The sequence below is a fragment of the Haliotis asinina genome, chromosome 7, assembly GCF_037392515.1.
Source record: "Haliotis asinina isolate JCU_RB_2024 chromosome 7, JCU_Hal_asi_v2, whole genome shotgun sequence".
In the NCBI taxonomy this organism is placed as follows: Eukaryota; Metazoa; Mollusca; class Gastropoda; order Lepetellida; family Haliotidae; genus Haliotis; species Haliotis asinina.
The window spans coordinates 42584791-42601586 of record NC_090286.1 but is presented as its reverse complement, the minus strand read 5'-3'; the positions used below and the strand labels follow the sequence as shown (position 1 = coordinate 42601586).

The 16796-nt window shown below is 41.2% G+C and overlaps 2 protein-coding genes across 2 annotated transcripts in view; one reads left to right on the top strand and one right to left on the bottom strand.

Moving 5' to 3' along the window:
* LOC137290399 (U6 snRNA-associated Sm-like protein LSm4) overlaps nucleotides 1-16796 on the bottom strand; it is a 439957-nt gene that overhangs the window by 357536 nt on the left and 65625 nt on the right. The window lies entirely within an intron of this gene.
* On the top strand, nucleotides 14874-16211 carry LOC137292008 (cysteine-rich, acidic integral membrane protein-like). Its single transcript, XM_067823560.1, has one exon. It carries the CDS (start codon nucleotides 14874-14876, stop codon nucleotides 16209-16211), a length of 1338 nt encoding a protein of 445 aa, XP_067679661.1.

The window sequence follows — 16796 nt, the reverse complement described above, 5'->3', positions numbered from 1 at the left end:
AATGTCAAAGAGGCCAGTTTTTGGGCTGATAGTTTCTTGGGCACTTCATATGATGATGTAACGAACTAGGTTCAGCCGTGGACGTGACCATGCTTTTTGGTGAAACTCGAACAGACGAGCTGTGAAACTACGACGAGGGTCATTCTTCTAAAGCTGCTATGATGCCCCTACCAGAGACTATATTGCTGTTATTATACGGGTCGCATACAAATAGGTATTTGAAATCATTTGGTATTATACACACGTCTTCCCAGAGTTGTGAGAGTGTGGATGAAAGGATTAATACTCTGCTCCTAATAAACATAACGGGAAGAGGAAAGACGCCACGTAGGCAGACACGTTTATTTTTCTGATTTTTTAGACAAAAGAGATCTGTTCGATGAAATTAAACTTTCATCCACTCGTCCACTTTCATCCACTGTTAAAATGATCACCCAAGACGATGTCAGTATTCGTGGTTGGTAATGATGTAGAATTTTGTACTAATTCCTACATAACAATAGCCTTACTTCAAAACCCAATGTTATTAAATCCAGAGCAGTGTCCAATAATGCTGCTTCACGTTTTCAGTACTTGCAGTGTCCGACACGAAGAGCGGCTCTGTATAACTAAACTTTATCGACATGGAACACGGATGGTCCATTTGTTCCAGCCGCTGTAAAGCCCTATGGAGATATTCATCCCTCGAACGTGCTTGAAACCAAACAGCGTGGGTTGAAATCGCAGATTCATCCTACATTATGTAGTACTAGTATTGTTAACATCGTACATTTGCTCAATGTGTTCGCTAAAGATCAAAATGACTAATATCTCCATCTTTCAACACCAGCCTTACACTCTGAAACTATTCAGCAAGTTCAAATCGACATTAAATCTTACTCTCATTTTCGACAACGTTCTGTCACTTGTAATTATGAATAGTTGATGAATATTATTAGCGGTAAAGTCAAATAACATTCACTTACAGGTATTTAGACGGATGAAGATGTTCAACACTGAAGCAGGGATGTTGGAACTTCCGTGAAGCTACATATCTATTTGAATGTTTTTCCCAATAACAAAAGCAAGGGGATTGTTGTACACATTTAAATGCGGGTGCTATGAGTTGGCACAATTACACGACCACCTTGTGTCATCATTGTGAGTGTGAGTAGACATAAAGATTACTAAACAACTGTCCGTCAGACATACAGTATATTTTTTACTGTATTTCACTACTTATCGGACGAGGCATGGGTATGTAAAGCCGGATGGCTGGCGGTTACGTACTGAGTGTGGAAGGATTCTGCTTTTGGAATTGATGATGCTTGATTTATTCTGCTGATGATGTTGCTGAAGGTGGATGGATTCTTTTTAGAAAACCGTAACACACCATCAAAACTTTGATTACGTACAGTCACAGCTTTTACTTTATTTTACGCAACCAAATGACATGTTATGTATAACTCACCACTTCTGAATAGCTCTAAAGCCTCTGTGATACTGACGAACCTATTAGTGGCGTGAGTGAGTTTAGTTTTACGCCGCACTCAGCACTATTCCAGCTATAGGGCGGCGGTCTGTAAATAATGGTCTGGAACAGACAATCCAGTGATCAACAGCAGGAGCATCGATATGCGCAATTGGGAACTAATGACATGTGTCAACCAAGTTAGCGAGCCTGACCACCTCTTACGACAAAAAAAGTCGCCTTTTATGGCAAGAATGGGGGTGAAGGCCTATTCTACCCCGGACCTACACGGGTCTGGTGCAATGGGAAGGGTGCTGAGCGCGTATTGGGATGAGGTTCCTTCTACCCCTTGATTATTAAAGCAAAGTGGCTGACTTAAACGCCCAAATATCCGCAATATGCTATGCAAAGCTGCTTCTCTTGGGACATAAACCTAATATCATGGGTTCGAATCCCTATTCGTCTTCTAGTTTGGAGAGCAAACAAACTCTGGTTACACTGAATTCCAATTCTTTGTTTCGTAAGAAAATGGTATTTACAAATGAATTTTAATTATCAACGTTAATATCACATACAGTATGTCTATATTTCATGTGGAGGTTTAGGCAGCATACCTTAACTATGAAATCACAGACTGCCCCTGTTTGATGAGGTCGTAAAATGATTCACAATGCATCTGGTTCAATGGTTACAATTTTTGTGTGTTTCTTGCGCTTATTCAGCGTAGTACTGTGACGCACAGTGACACTGATATAATATCACTTCCTTACACGACCGCCAACGTTTTCTAGCGGCAGAACCTCGTTTTGAGATTTCCGCTATTTCCAGGTTTCCGTTTGTCAGAGCTCGTTGTACAACAGTGCACACTGTATCACTTGTTTGCAAGGAATAGAAGTTTAGTGTTGCAATTGACCAGTGCTAAGACAAATCCTACTGATTCACATTTAAGCATCCAGTTAAATGAATTCGTCTGAGAATTCTGGACTGGGTATCGCACTAAGTTGCGCAATAGAACGGAACTCAGTAACCAGGAAACGAGACTGTTCTGTAATCAGTGATTTAACTTGTAAATTTAATTGTCCCGAGTTTAATGTATTTGAAATGTTTATATGTGTTGGAATGTTAACGATAGCTAAATATAACAGAATCTTTATCCGTATCAATCGAGGCTACTGTTAGGGTAGAAGAAGAAAATCAACGTTCGCAGTTGTGTCCTTTTGGCACATCAGGAATCTATGATTGTGAGTTCAAATCCCTTTTCGCAATGGCGTGAAATCCAGTTGAAGCGATCCTCACAAAAAGAATAACAACAAACAGACTGTAGCTACATCACCAAACACTAGACGTAGACGTTGATAGAACTGTTTAGTTAACGAAACAATTAGGGACAAAACTGAACAACACAATTCCACCCTACATGAAAGCAAAATGTTTTCTTTACGTACATTTTCAAGTGGACCCTTGCAGTTTACATGACATAATATGTTAACTTGCAGATACAGCGAAAAATGTGATTCAACATGTAATGATTGCTACTTCCTGAGGAATGTTTATTTCCACAAAGTACACATTACTGACAAAGCTGAATGCAGTTGGTGTGTTTAGTAGGGCGGTTGATGAGGAATGTTTGTTTCTACAAAAAGTATACATAACTCACACCACAGAATGTACATACATTGTATTTTTGTAATTTTGTTTCTGCGTAAACAATGATGACTGAAAACATATCTCTGGAACGTTATCCTGATGCGTCAGTGTAGGTATAACTTCATCAATAAAGCCATAAACAACACCACCGAATACCTTCAACCACAGTGACATCGTAGTGGTCAGTGCCATCCTCTAACTCCAGACCAGCATTAGGCGTGACATCTGACCAATACTGATCCAATATCGTTAAGTTTGATGGTTAAAGACTGTTAATCTTTGATATAATCCCTCGATGGTGAATATTGATTAAGTAGTGTATGAATATTCAACTAACTCAATTTAGACGAGACTGTCAAGTTGTCAGGAGACAATTAGCGCATCTGGGATTTAATACGGCACTTTGACATATCATACTTATACCATTACATTTGATCAAGACCTTTTAGTACACGCTCTCAGCAACAACACACCTTAATTCATCCTCTTTGATCAATTCGATTCTCTTTGTTGCAGGCTAAATAATTGCTTTCTCTCTCTTGTGTGAAGTGATCTTACTGTATGTTCGCCATCCGACTCGAGAGATAGCACATACAGTGACGTCATGATGGGATGCATTTCAAATACTGGACTCCTGCCATAGTTTGACATATTGAAAGTCTATCTATTTTATAGCCAGTCACAGTCTGTCTGTCTATCAGCTGCGCAAATAAAATTCTATCAGAGGCATACTGAGTGAACGAGACCACAGTCAGAAATACCTTATTTCCACAAGAACTTCGAAAATGGGTTCCTTTGAGATAATATAGATATAATATTGAGATATAATAATGCCCTTTATCCAAATTCATTGTTACCTGTAGCTGCGAATCCCATATTCCTATTTTTTTCTGTTTGCCTTAATGATCGGATTAGATAGATTGCTGGACCATTGTAGGTATAAGCCCATGGTTGGTGGTGACAGCATAATTTTAAGAAAGGAATGAGTTAGTGAATTTAGGTTTACGCCGCACTCAGTAATATTTCAGCTATATGGCGGCGGTCTGTAAATAATCGAGTCTGGACCAGAAAATCCAGTGATCAACAGTATGAACATCGATATGAGCAAATGGGAACCGATGACGTGCGTCAACCAAGTCAGCGAGCCTGACCATCCGATCCCGTTAGTCGCCTTTTACGACAAAGCAAAGTCTCATTTTATGGCAAGCATGGGCTGCTGAAGGCCGATTCTACCCCGGACCTTCACGGGTCGCTTAAGAAAGGAACCAGGAATTGGTTTTCGATGGTTATGTAATAATTGTTACCATAGTGTTCTAGGTCTGACGTTTTGGGTTCCATCCACGTATTTTGGTTAACAGCAAGTTTTCAGATGTATGTTTTTTATCGTCATTTTGGTTTCCAGGATGATTTAATCGAATAACACTTCTGTCGCACTTCAAACAAATATACCTAAACACTACAACTAACCCTTATGCCAATAGCCTGGCACCTCGGAAGAAATGTGTCTTTATTCTTTTCCAGTAGAATGAACACTATTGTCCAGTAAAATCCATCCTGTAATATGTAATAAACGCACAGCAGTTGATACTGAAGTTTTCATTGTATTTAATAACACAGATTCATACAACACAGTTCACTTACAATATCATGCAAAATGCCATATAATGTTGGTAGTAGTTGTGGTTCGAACCTTAAGTACAGCTCTTCCTCCTTAACGAATATCGCACCTATATGAACTAGAGTTTTCTCCCTTAGATTGGATATGTGCGTGTCTCATGCCATGGCGCCATGTTGGCCCTCTTCAGAAGTACATGGACAGGCAGAAACATAGTATTCTCGTAACGGTAAGACTTAAATAGATGTTATCTGCTTATAGACGGGTACTGCATTTCCCCATTCGACAGTATTTTACCATTTGTCAAGCTCACTAAAATTAAACAAACGAGAAGTTGCAACAGGGCAACACTTAATTCATGCAAGTCTGGTCTACTGTGACAGGGGTACTGTGGTAACCTAGTGGTTGAATCGTTCTCTCGCCATAGCGGAGGCATAGGCTCGATTCACACACACACACACACACACATTATTTACAGACCAGCGTCATATATCTGGAATATTGCTGAGTGTGGCGTAAAACTAAACTGGCTCACTCACTCTCGCCTTTCATACAAACAATAATGGCAATAAAACCGCTAGGCTACTCCAAATACACACACAAACACTCAAACACGCACGCACACACACACAAACACGCACGCACACAGATTTACTGAACGTGTGATACAGTTGACAACCACAAAACAACTTGACACATCGTCAGAACACTACAATATATTTTTATCTGCGGGCACCCATTTTCACAATGCATTATTAGATTTATTAAGGAAACGGAAATTTGTTGATAATTGAAAACAACATTAGAGAGTCCTACGGACTTAGCTTGTTAAAACACTGCAGGATATCAATAGCCATGTCTATTTATAGGCATAATAAGTATTTATACTCCCACTTTGTCCGGATCAGTGAAATTAGTCAACACCTACGCGAATCAAGCACTAACGATTGTGTGAATTGGAGCGACATGTTCCTGCATCACGGATTAGATTCGTGTCGTCTGGACCAGACTACGCATATGAAAAATGAAACGTTGAAAGCATTACTGATCACTTTGGAAGGATGTTCCCGACCCACCAAATCCAGATAAGCAAGTTTATTGGACGGTGGGTAGTATATGAATAAAACATCATTCATTCGTAAAACCAGGTGCCTGGAGCTTGATTCCCGATGTTATCTGTGATACCTTAATGAACACCAGAGCAGCTGTTTGCGAACCCGCTAGATTTATCAACAGTCACATAAACCATATGAAGCCCATGCTAAATACTAAATCTTTCACAAGTCTAATAAAATGGTACTTCACAGAAGCGAATTTAACATTCTGCTCAGTGTTCTCGTGATAGATTTAACATCAAACTCGTTTAATAAACCTGGTATTGCACGGAAGGTCATTTAGTATCCTCTGTTTATTACTCGTACGCGGAAGATACTGCTGTGTAATATTTCTACGCCAATATTGCACTATTATTATGTAAGCAACTGACTGATTGGTCTAGAGGGGGTCACGTGACAGTCGGCAGAAAAGACCCAGGTCCGTCCAAAACTCATATTAACTTGTGTCACTATGACATCATTCTCTTGTTTACATATCACATCAGCATTGTCGACACAACGTAATTGGTTTGTAGTGAAAATATAATTTACTTTTCGTGACTAAATGGGCATGTTTGGGTGTTTCGAAGGATTCTTTTTCGGTGATTGCATAATATAACAATTATATACTGGTGAATTCGATCCTCTGTCAATACTGATTTTCGCGGGTCCATAAAAACAGGTATTGACCTCATCACCACTTTATAATTGTACAATGTAATACCGGTCACAATGGTTATATCTCTGTCACAACGGTATTAAACCCTCCTTGACTCGCGGAAAGCTAAGATTCATCACGTACGCTGTCGGCATTTTCTATCAATTTATGTTGGGGAGTAATAAACAGAATATTAAACTCATGTTGAAAGATTCAGTATCAAACTCCCGTTCTCTCGTTTTAAAAGTAAATCATTACGTCGTTTAATAGAAATCGTATTACACTGAAGTTCGTTTAGCATCCTCTAGACAGAGACACGCATTTTGGGTGGGTAAGGGGATATGATGAGAACCAGCGTAACCAAGTACCAGGATTCCAGTGTTGTAACGAAAGCAGATTGTTCAACATAACACATGGAGTAGATAGACAGATCAGTTTCTTAAAACAATACAGCGAATTGTGTACTACTGCAACTGCCCTGTTGCATTAAACTGTGGGCTATTCCAAGAAATGAAACAGTTGAATCATACCATTTCCAGAGTTTGTTTTTTCTTCAAATAAATAATCATGTAATAAATATAACATATAATACAACATATTTCAGTTTTCTAAACTAAGCGGAACTGTCATTGTCATCTCCCTTGTACAGAAACCTAGCGGAAACCTACATTACCCAAGATCCACAAGGTTTCCGCAAGACCAGAAACTTACTCACTCCAGCTATGAAGGTTTCAGTGAACTGAAACTAAATGGAAACTTTCAACTACAGTTTCAGTTGACGGAAACATGACGGAAACCAAGACTTGTTAGTTTCAGTTGTGGAAAGTATGCGGAGACTCTCATTGCGCGTTTCCTGAAACTGAAACCTAGCGGAAACCTACATTACCCAGTATCCATCAGGTTTCCGCAAGAACGGAAACCAAGTTATTTTTGCTGTGCGGTAAATTACCACAGTCAGTCACTTAGAGACTGTGCATAACTATTGGCTGGTGTGAAAGCCCCATCCACACCACCCCAACCTACCCCGCCTCCATCCATCCCCATAGAAAATCGAGAAAGAGGAACAAAAGCCAAAGACAAATACACAAACACAAAATTTATGTACAAAGTTACCCAAACGTTTTGCACGTCATGTGCAAAGTCAAAATCAACGATTTTCGATTCTCCACATTTCAACAACGTCAGTATTCAATGTATCCATGTGTGGAATCAAACACCGACCTTCGGTGTGATGACCGCATGCCTTTACTACTTGGCTTCCCCATCGCCACATTCCTATAGTAAACAACCTTGTGCTCCTTTTAGTGTAATTTATGTGTGTTGCGTTCGTGGCGGTCAGCGTGTTCCATCGAACGAGCTTAGTTTGTTTTCTCTGTTCGCAATATTCCCGGTATATTAAGGTTGGTAACATTAAACACTGGCTTTCAGCAGTGTATCAATGTTGAGAACGGAACCTCTTAGTCACTTCACTAAGACAAAGCCTTTCATTTGTATGTTCGTGTTGGTATAACTAGCTGAGTGAGTGAGTTAAATTTTACGCCGCTTTAGCAATATTCCATTAATATCACGGCGGGAAACATCAGGAATGGGCCTTACACACTGTATCTGAAATAAGAAGCAATGACTTATTGTTTGTTTCCATCACGCAGAAAGTAATTATTATGCTCTGCCCTTCAGCAAATTGTATTTCTTTCCATTAACGTCGAATTAACATTAAGGTATATTTGTGATTAATGTCTCTAGATGTAGCAGGACTCATGGTGGAATGTTGGTAATGTCACATTGCTGTAAGACGTTAGTGGTGAAAATTTAAAAGCTAGAATATCATTCAGGATTTCTTTACATACCATGTAACTGTTTTCGTTTCGCAGACTGCTTAAGAAGCCAAGTGGACCTTCCCGAAGAGTGGAGGTCTCCTCGATATCAAGACTGCGCCATGCCGAAAGATAATCTGTTAATTATTACTTGCCTAGTTCTCGGAATGTGAGTGAGTTTGACGTCGCTTTTAGCAATATTCCAGTAATATCACGGACCGGGACACCAGAAACGGGCCTCCCCTATAGTACCCATGAGAAAAATCAAACCATCACATTACCCTACTGTCCCGGATTATAGTATAAAAACAAGCACTTGGTTATTGCTATAGCCGGAGTCAGAGTCAGGAGGCAGAATGAGTTACATGTTAAACTGTATCTTAAGACACGCACACGCACACGCTCACGCTCACGCTCACGCACCCGCTTAGAAACGGACATTGACCCTATATTACATCACTTATATTTCTATTCAGCACACAGCCTGGCAAAAATTTGAACTTCTTCCGTATTCAACTTTAAGTACATACAGTGATATATCATGAATGATAATGAAATGAAATGGGGAGTGACACCGTGCTTGAGAATATAGGACAACGTGCATGCGTGTATGTGCTTGTACTACCCCAGACTCATCTCACTGAGATACCATGCCCCAATTAAGTATGGATACCCCACTCATACACAATATACTGACTCCGAGCCGAAGAGGCCTTGTTGTTCCAAGGACCAACGAGTACCATAGTTTAACGTCGTTTTGCATGACGCGGCCAGGGATCAAACCCGTGACCATCCGCTCTGTGGGCGACGCTCTAACCACTGCACCACGTAGGCGCTTGAATGGGAATGGTCGTGAAAATAAATCATCCTGTAGCAGTTTGCCATACATTAGGAACAGCGGAGATAAAAATCGTATCAGTACTGCACCCATATGAAAGATCAAAACCTTCTCTATCACAGCTCCCACGGTGAAAACAGTCTCCCCAGCAAGTATTTTACTTTGGGTTTCAACGTAATTTTTTCGTTTTAGAGAATGAAATAAGTATTGATAAACAAGAATAACACCGGAGTCTTTTATGATTCCAGAATATACATACATTAATGTTCAGTACCAGTGGACAGTGTTCAAGATTAATCTGTAACAGTATCCAGTAGCTAGTGGTATCGGAGCTTCATCTATGCAGAAATTATTGTATTAAGATGTTACACTTGGCATAAATTGCATAATTCAGCGTTAAATGAGACAGGCGCCAGTACAGATCATGGATTAACACATGTGATACACATATAGAAGAGAGGAAGTGGTTTATATGGTTGTGTTTGACCCAAGAGTTCATAACCTCCAAGGGCAATATACCAGTATATATCAGAGCGTAATGTTAATGAATATTTCAAAGCTAGACATCTCGTCTACATTTTATTTGCAAGTTACAATTTTGGCTACAGCTTTTTAGTTATACTTAAAAAGTAGGAGAGTAATTAGAAAATGATAGGACAGAAAGTTACATTGACTTGAAGACGTCGGTCGTGAACGTTTAAAGGGTAAGTGCTCCCAGTTAGATTGGCTGTCCCAGTTTGTGTGATTCAAGTCATTATAACACTACCTTGTGATTATGATCTGAATGGTGTATAGGGGTTTTACTCGTGTCGATCACCCCAAGTACATGGTGTCAAGCAATATGTCTCAGTTTCTTTGAATGAAAGCTTCAGTAGGTTCACAACTGATCCAAGAAGCGCCAACGTTTACTTCTCTCATTCTACGCGTATCGTTCTTCAAAATCGTAGGTCTTACGTGTCTTATAGCGGTTTAAAGCTCTGTAGACCATAGGTGTCCATAAAAGTTCCAAGTTCCCTTGTCCATAGGTCTTCATAACAGTTCCAAGATCCCTGGTCCATAGGTCTTCATAACAGTTGAAGCTCCTTCATTCATTGTTCGTCAAGCCAGTTTCAAGCGCCCAGAGACATACGTCTTCTTAACAGTTGCAGCTCACTCATCCACATGTCTTCATAACAGTTCCACGTTCCAATATCGATAGGTCTTCATAACAGTTCCATGCTCCCTGATCCATAGGTCTTCCTAACACTTTCAAGCTCTTTGATCCATAGGCCTTCATAGCAGTTATAAGCTCCCTGATCCTGATCCAGTGGTCTTCTTAACAGCTCCAAGCCTCCTGATCCATAGGTCTTCATACCAGTTCCAAGGTTCTAAGCTCCCTTATCCATGTGTTTTCATACTTAGACTTTATTGAGTGCTGGACAGTGCGATTGGTGGTGAACTTTTACCACGATTTTTCGTTTATGCAGACAAATGTTGTGCGTGTATCTATGTACATGTAACAATGCAGACGGAGAGTAAAATATATACAGCGGTACTGATCAATATCGAGGAATACAGAGACTTTACAACCTGTTTGCATTGTACATCGATTCAGCCGTTTGACCAAATTAGCGATATTGTCAAAAATGAATTATTGACATTTTACATATTTTGATATATTTACTCTGTGCTTCACTATAATTTACAACAGCTTGTAAATGATTTTAACTACAACGTGACAACACTTACCTGTCACATCCTGTCTGACTGCGTCTGAACAGTGTGTTACTAAACTCAACTACTCAAATTCAAAATTTGAAGACAGATGCACGATCAGGTGCTCATTTGGGAAAAATAATGAGTTCCATGAAATACTAGGAAACCGTAATTTTGCCTCATACTTTCCATTGAAATTAAATATGTGAATAAATCAATCATTATATGGGTTGAAACAGGTGTGTCGTGAAATTAAACATTGATCCGCTCTACCTACTGAGACAGCATTACCTGACGTTATCAAACGCTGATCGAAGACATATTACGTCTCGGAAAATAAATCCCCTGCGTCATGTCAAATGGCCAGTGTCTCAGTGGCAGGAATGAAACGTAACTGAAGAGAAGATCCTATAAACATTAATCTGTTATGTCGTCGCTCTCAGATATATTCAAAAGTGCCACTTAAGGAAGACATATTCCAGGGCATGGCGACTCTGGACAACCCAGAGACTGACAATGACCATCGATACATTCAACTTGGACATAATGGCACGTGTCAGCGAGCCGGGCCACCCGGTCCTCTTACAAGCATGGGTTGAATTCTACGGATAATCAGGATAGTTATAACATCTACACAGAACATGAGAAGTTAGCAAAGTGAACTGTTAAGGACAAGCATACACCATATTAGAACAGTAGTGCCGTCTTTGTAGGGCGTAGCCCACCTTTAAAACATTGATGAAAGTTGACATGGGTGTCTTTATCTAGCTTGACACACGTTTATTTAGCAATGTTCATGAATCCTTCATTTCATTCATATACTGAACAGCCAAAGAAAAGCAAGTTCCGAAAAACCGAAATCCCCTAAAAGTTAACGTCTCTCTCTCTCTCTCTCTCTCTCTCTCTCTCTCTCTCTCTCTCTCTCTCTCTCTCTCTCTCTCTCTCTCTCTCTCTCTCTCTCTCTCTCTCTCTCTCTCTCTCTCTCTCTCTCTCTCTCTCTCTCTCTCTCTCTCTCTCTCTCTCTCTCTCTCTCTCTCTCTCTCTCTCTCTCTGCTTAACCATGGGACCATACAACTAGTTACTATATGGCTCCCTGGAACATTAAACCAGTGTGTAAAGGACGAGTAATTGATAACACGGTGAGATTGGATGCTGCAAGTGTTCAGTTTGTGAACGCAATTAGATCCAGATTGTCAGTTATGAAATATGATGTAATAGACGCGAAACATGTCTGGAGAGTTGAAGTAGTTGGATTAAACCATCGCTTACGCAAATGTCGGGTGTGTGCCTGCTAGGTGTGTGTGTGTGTGCTAAGTGTGTGTGTGTCTGTGAGCGTGTGCGTGCTAAGTGTGTGTGTGTGTGTGTGTGTGTGTGTGTGTGTGTGTGTGTGTGTGTGTGTGTGTGTTATGTGTGTGTGTACGGGTGTGCGTTTCCCGCAGACGACTGACATCTTTCTCAGTAACCCCAAATTATATGGGTCATTTTGACATCCCTGGACACGAAACCTCTGCTTTATAGACGTAAATTCACTTTCTAATACGGATAACAATGAAATAAGTTCAAAAACGCCGGCAGCTCTTTGTCCTACGACAAATTACATTTTCTTCAGTTACGTCATAATTGGTTGACACTGTTCAAATTACCACCTTCATCGGTTTTCGATCGTATCCTTGGTAGCGGTGACAATGAAGATGGCGTATGCCCATGAACTATGGATCCATAAAATAGTTTAAAGCGAATGGGAGCCCTCAGGTGTTCAGACAGACTGTGTAAATGGCGGATGCTACGGTAAGGCAGGACATATTTACCCTTTTCGGCAACACATGGTGTTCATTGCTGATATTCGGTAATCTATTCAAATTATTTTTACAGCTATTTTGTCTTTTACACCAAAATGGACCTTTTTCTGAAGACTGTCAAAATGGTGTGTGATTTAAAGAAAGAACTCTGTTGGACAGTTGGATATCATTCCTGGGAAGAGATATCTTGACGAAAATTTCCCTGTCTTATGATAAACCGCCATATAGCTGGAATATTGTTGCGTGCTGTGTAAAACCAAACTCACTCGTATCATAAATATAAAAAAAACCCACGGTGTCCACGCCACACCAGCCACAACGTTACCAGATGTTGGTGCCGGCACCCTCTGGGCTATGCCTCGCTCTGGCCACAGAAACGGGCAATCCCATGGCCGCGTGTTACACAGCAAGACGTTACCTGCTGCTGGAGAACATGCTGCTGTCAATCAGCTGCATTTCCTAACCATTATTGTCTATTAAGACCAGGGTGCAATTATTCAAGTAGAAAAGCCCGTCGTCTCTGTTGAAGAATATTTAATTTCCAACATTGCTTCTTCTAAAGATTTTCCTTTAAAACGCATCTCCTAAATTACGAGCTTATTGTTAAACTGTACATGTCCGGAATGTGACACAGTTTGCTCCACCCAAGTGTAGTGTAACAAAGCATAGTTTAAATGGTTAAAACGAGGCTTGCATTTTCCACTTACGCTTCAAATATTCAGTATTGCTGGAAACTCGAGACTTTTTGATATATACTATCCAAAAAATAAATAAATTAATAAAAAAGACACGCATAGACTTGAAATCTTTTGCGAAAATGTTGTATTTTCAAAAATGTGTAACTCGTCCACAAATAGTGCGTGAAATTTTACATCAGAAGCAGGTAATGTCTATACAAGCAAGTGGATACTTTTAGATAACGGAGACGTTGAGCGTGATGGTGAAGACGTAGCACGACACCGACGTCGGGTTTGCTGATTCTCCAACCAATCTCTTCCGTACAGTTTGACCGGATATCCGCTGGAGTCCAGGCAACCTGGCTTCTGTGTGGCAGTACAATCACGCAACAGTAGTACCCGGATGTACCGATCGTGGGTTGCAGTGCTAAATCAAGGTCTTCCTGTAGGTGGACGGTCAGTTGTTATACCTGTTTGTTTGCAACGAGCTGCAGATTAACATTCAGACGTCTGGCAACAGAAGACTGGTAATCTCTTAATTCTTTCAATAGCGATATTCTGTCTCACAGAGTCAAGACGTGACGTAGTGATTTCACCTTGAAACTCCTTCAAAACGAATGCCAATTTCTGACTGTAATTTGGATTTTTTTGCCAGACAGTGAATGCTCTTTGCTGCACCGTTTCAGCTGGAAAGTGATTTCTGTTGCGCTGTGGCGTTGCTTTCTAATCCTTGTAAGAATTGTCATCAAAATCATTTTTCAGGTAAAACCGATATTTTACTTGTGCAAAACACGTTATCAACACTTTCGTTACATATTTTGACGATTGTTTGAACACAATAGGTAATTAATAGATTCTTAAAACTACAAACCGCCTATGCGTCTCTTTTTTCATAGTATACTATATATTTCGACTTGTGTTATACAATATTCGAACTGTTGTACAGGGTTAATATCTATCGACATTGACTGTTTTCCCATAGCTTCACGTTTGTCACAGGGCAGTCCTGACAAAGAAATTTGCCGTTGCTGTCCAGTCAGAATTCAGAATACGTGTGTGCCCAAGCGTTCCTGAGATTAACATGACACAATAAGCTCAACGTATTAAGCAATATATCTGGTTATAAACAATATATAATTATTTATTTTTGGCATCGACCAAATCGTCCCTGTATAACAGTTATTGACATGGTTGATGAACCGGCATCAGTAAATGGTATACATGGATAAGCGTGGCATCTGGCAATTTGTCACGTATTTATTGGTGCCTAAATCCCCAACCATTAGTTCTACACGTGTCCTCTGTATTAGGATAGCGATTGTAATCTGGCTCACATCAAACTTAATGACAGTCGGTAATAACAATGATCCTAATCGGAGCTGCAAACGTTTTGGTAGTTGTGAATTAATCATCATAGAACCATTGTCAGATCAATCGCTTTCAATATAACCACACCAGTTTCTGCTGTGGGCTTATTGACATATCGACTGATTGTAATATCGATCCGTGGAGTTGGTCAGTATGTCCGTGGGTACCTCGTCCCGCCTCTTCTGTAGGAACAACTGGTGGACAATCATCTGATGCTCATGACTAGATTATCTGTAAATATATGTACCATAATTCACAGCATCCAGCTCACGGCTGCCTGGGGGTTAAATGACAACATCCAGCTCACGGCTGCCTGGGGGTTAAATGACAACATCCAGCTCACGGCTGCCTGGGGGTTAAATGACAACATCCAGCTCACGGCTGCCTGTGGGTTAAATGACAACATCCAGCTCACGGCTGCCTGTGGGTTAAATGACAACATCCAGCTCACGGCTGCCTGTGGGTTAAATGACAACATCCAGCTCACGGCTGCCTGTGGGTTAAATGACAACATACAGCTCACGGCTGCCTGTGGGTTAAATGACAACATCCAGCTCAAGGCTGCCTGGGGGTTAAATGACAACATCCAGCTCACGGCTGCCTGTGGGTTAAATGACAACATCCAGCTCACGGCTGCCTGGGGGTTAAATGACAACATCCAGCTCACGGCTGCCTGGGGGTTGAATGACAACATCCAGCTCAAGGCTGCCTGTGGGTTAAATGACAACATCCAGCTCACGGCTGCCTGTGGCTTAAATGACAACATCCAGCTCACGGCTGCCTGTGGGTTAAATGACAACATCCAGCTCACGGCTGCCTGTGGGTTAAATGACAACATCCAGCTCACGGCTGCCTGTGGGTCAAATGACAACATCCAGCTCACGGCTGCCTGTGGGTTAAATGACAACATCCAGCTCACGGCTGCCTGTGGGTTAAATGACAACATCCAGCTCACGGCTGCCTGGGGGTTGAATGACAACATCCAGCTCACGGCTGCCTGGGGGTTGAATGACAACATCCAGCTCAAGGCTGCCTGTGGGTTAAATGACAACATCCAGCTCACGGCTGCCTGGGGGTTGAATGACAACATCCAGCTCACGGCTGCCTGGGGGTTGAATGACAACATCCAGCTCACGGCTGCCTGTGGGTTAAATGACAACATCCAGCTCACGGCTGCCTGTGGGTTAAATGACAACATCCAGCTCACGGCTGCCTGGGGGTTGAATGACAACATCCAGCTCACGGCTGCCTGGGGGTTGAATGACAACATCCAGCTCAAGGCTGCCTGTGGGTTAAATGACAACATCCAGCTCACGGCTGCCTGTGGGTTAAATGACAACATCCAGCTCACGGTTGCCTGGGGGTTAAATGACAACATCCAGCTCACGGCTGCCTGGGGGTTAAATGACAACATCCAGCTCACGGCTGCCTGGGGGTTAAATGACAACATCCAGCTCACGGCTGCCTGGTGGTTAAATGACAACATCCAGCTCACGGCTGCCTGTGGGTTAAATGACAACATCCAGCTCACGGCTGCCTGTGGGTTGACGGGTTGAACGTCACCTTTGACGTTATTCTGAGAACGTCATGTTGTGGTTATATTGGTATTGAATGTCAAAGTGTACCCCGTGTTACGTGTAGTTGTAATGGAGAATAGGATGTAGTGCTGTAACTTGCTGCGGAAGTCTTTAAGATGTAGATACAGCTATCACATAAACCTATCGATGTTATACATTGCCATGGCTTGTAGAGATTGACGTGCTGTTACTCTATAAGGAATGGCGGTCATTATGTTTCTGTGTTAACACGTAGAGTCGAGGATGTCATGTGTCATGCTATAGCACACCCTTTCTGTTTCATCGTTATTTATTTCATGGCTGCCTGAGCAGGATGATGTTCTTGGCTCGATTGGTCAGGGATGAGATTGTGACAAACTTAGTTCATGTTACATCGTAGTCATGGCAAATATACATGTACCCCTTGAATCCTTCATGTAGTCACCCTTAGCTTGCTTACTGTGGAGGAACCTTCACCAAAAGACGTATTTATCCGTGTATTTCCTTATTTAACGCTGGAAGAAATCTATGGCCCATCTATTTCACAGGAGTGTTCTAACTCTTGTACTAAAACAGATTATACCC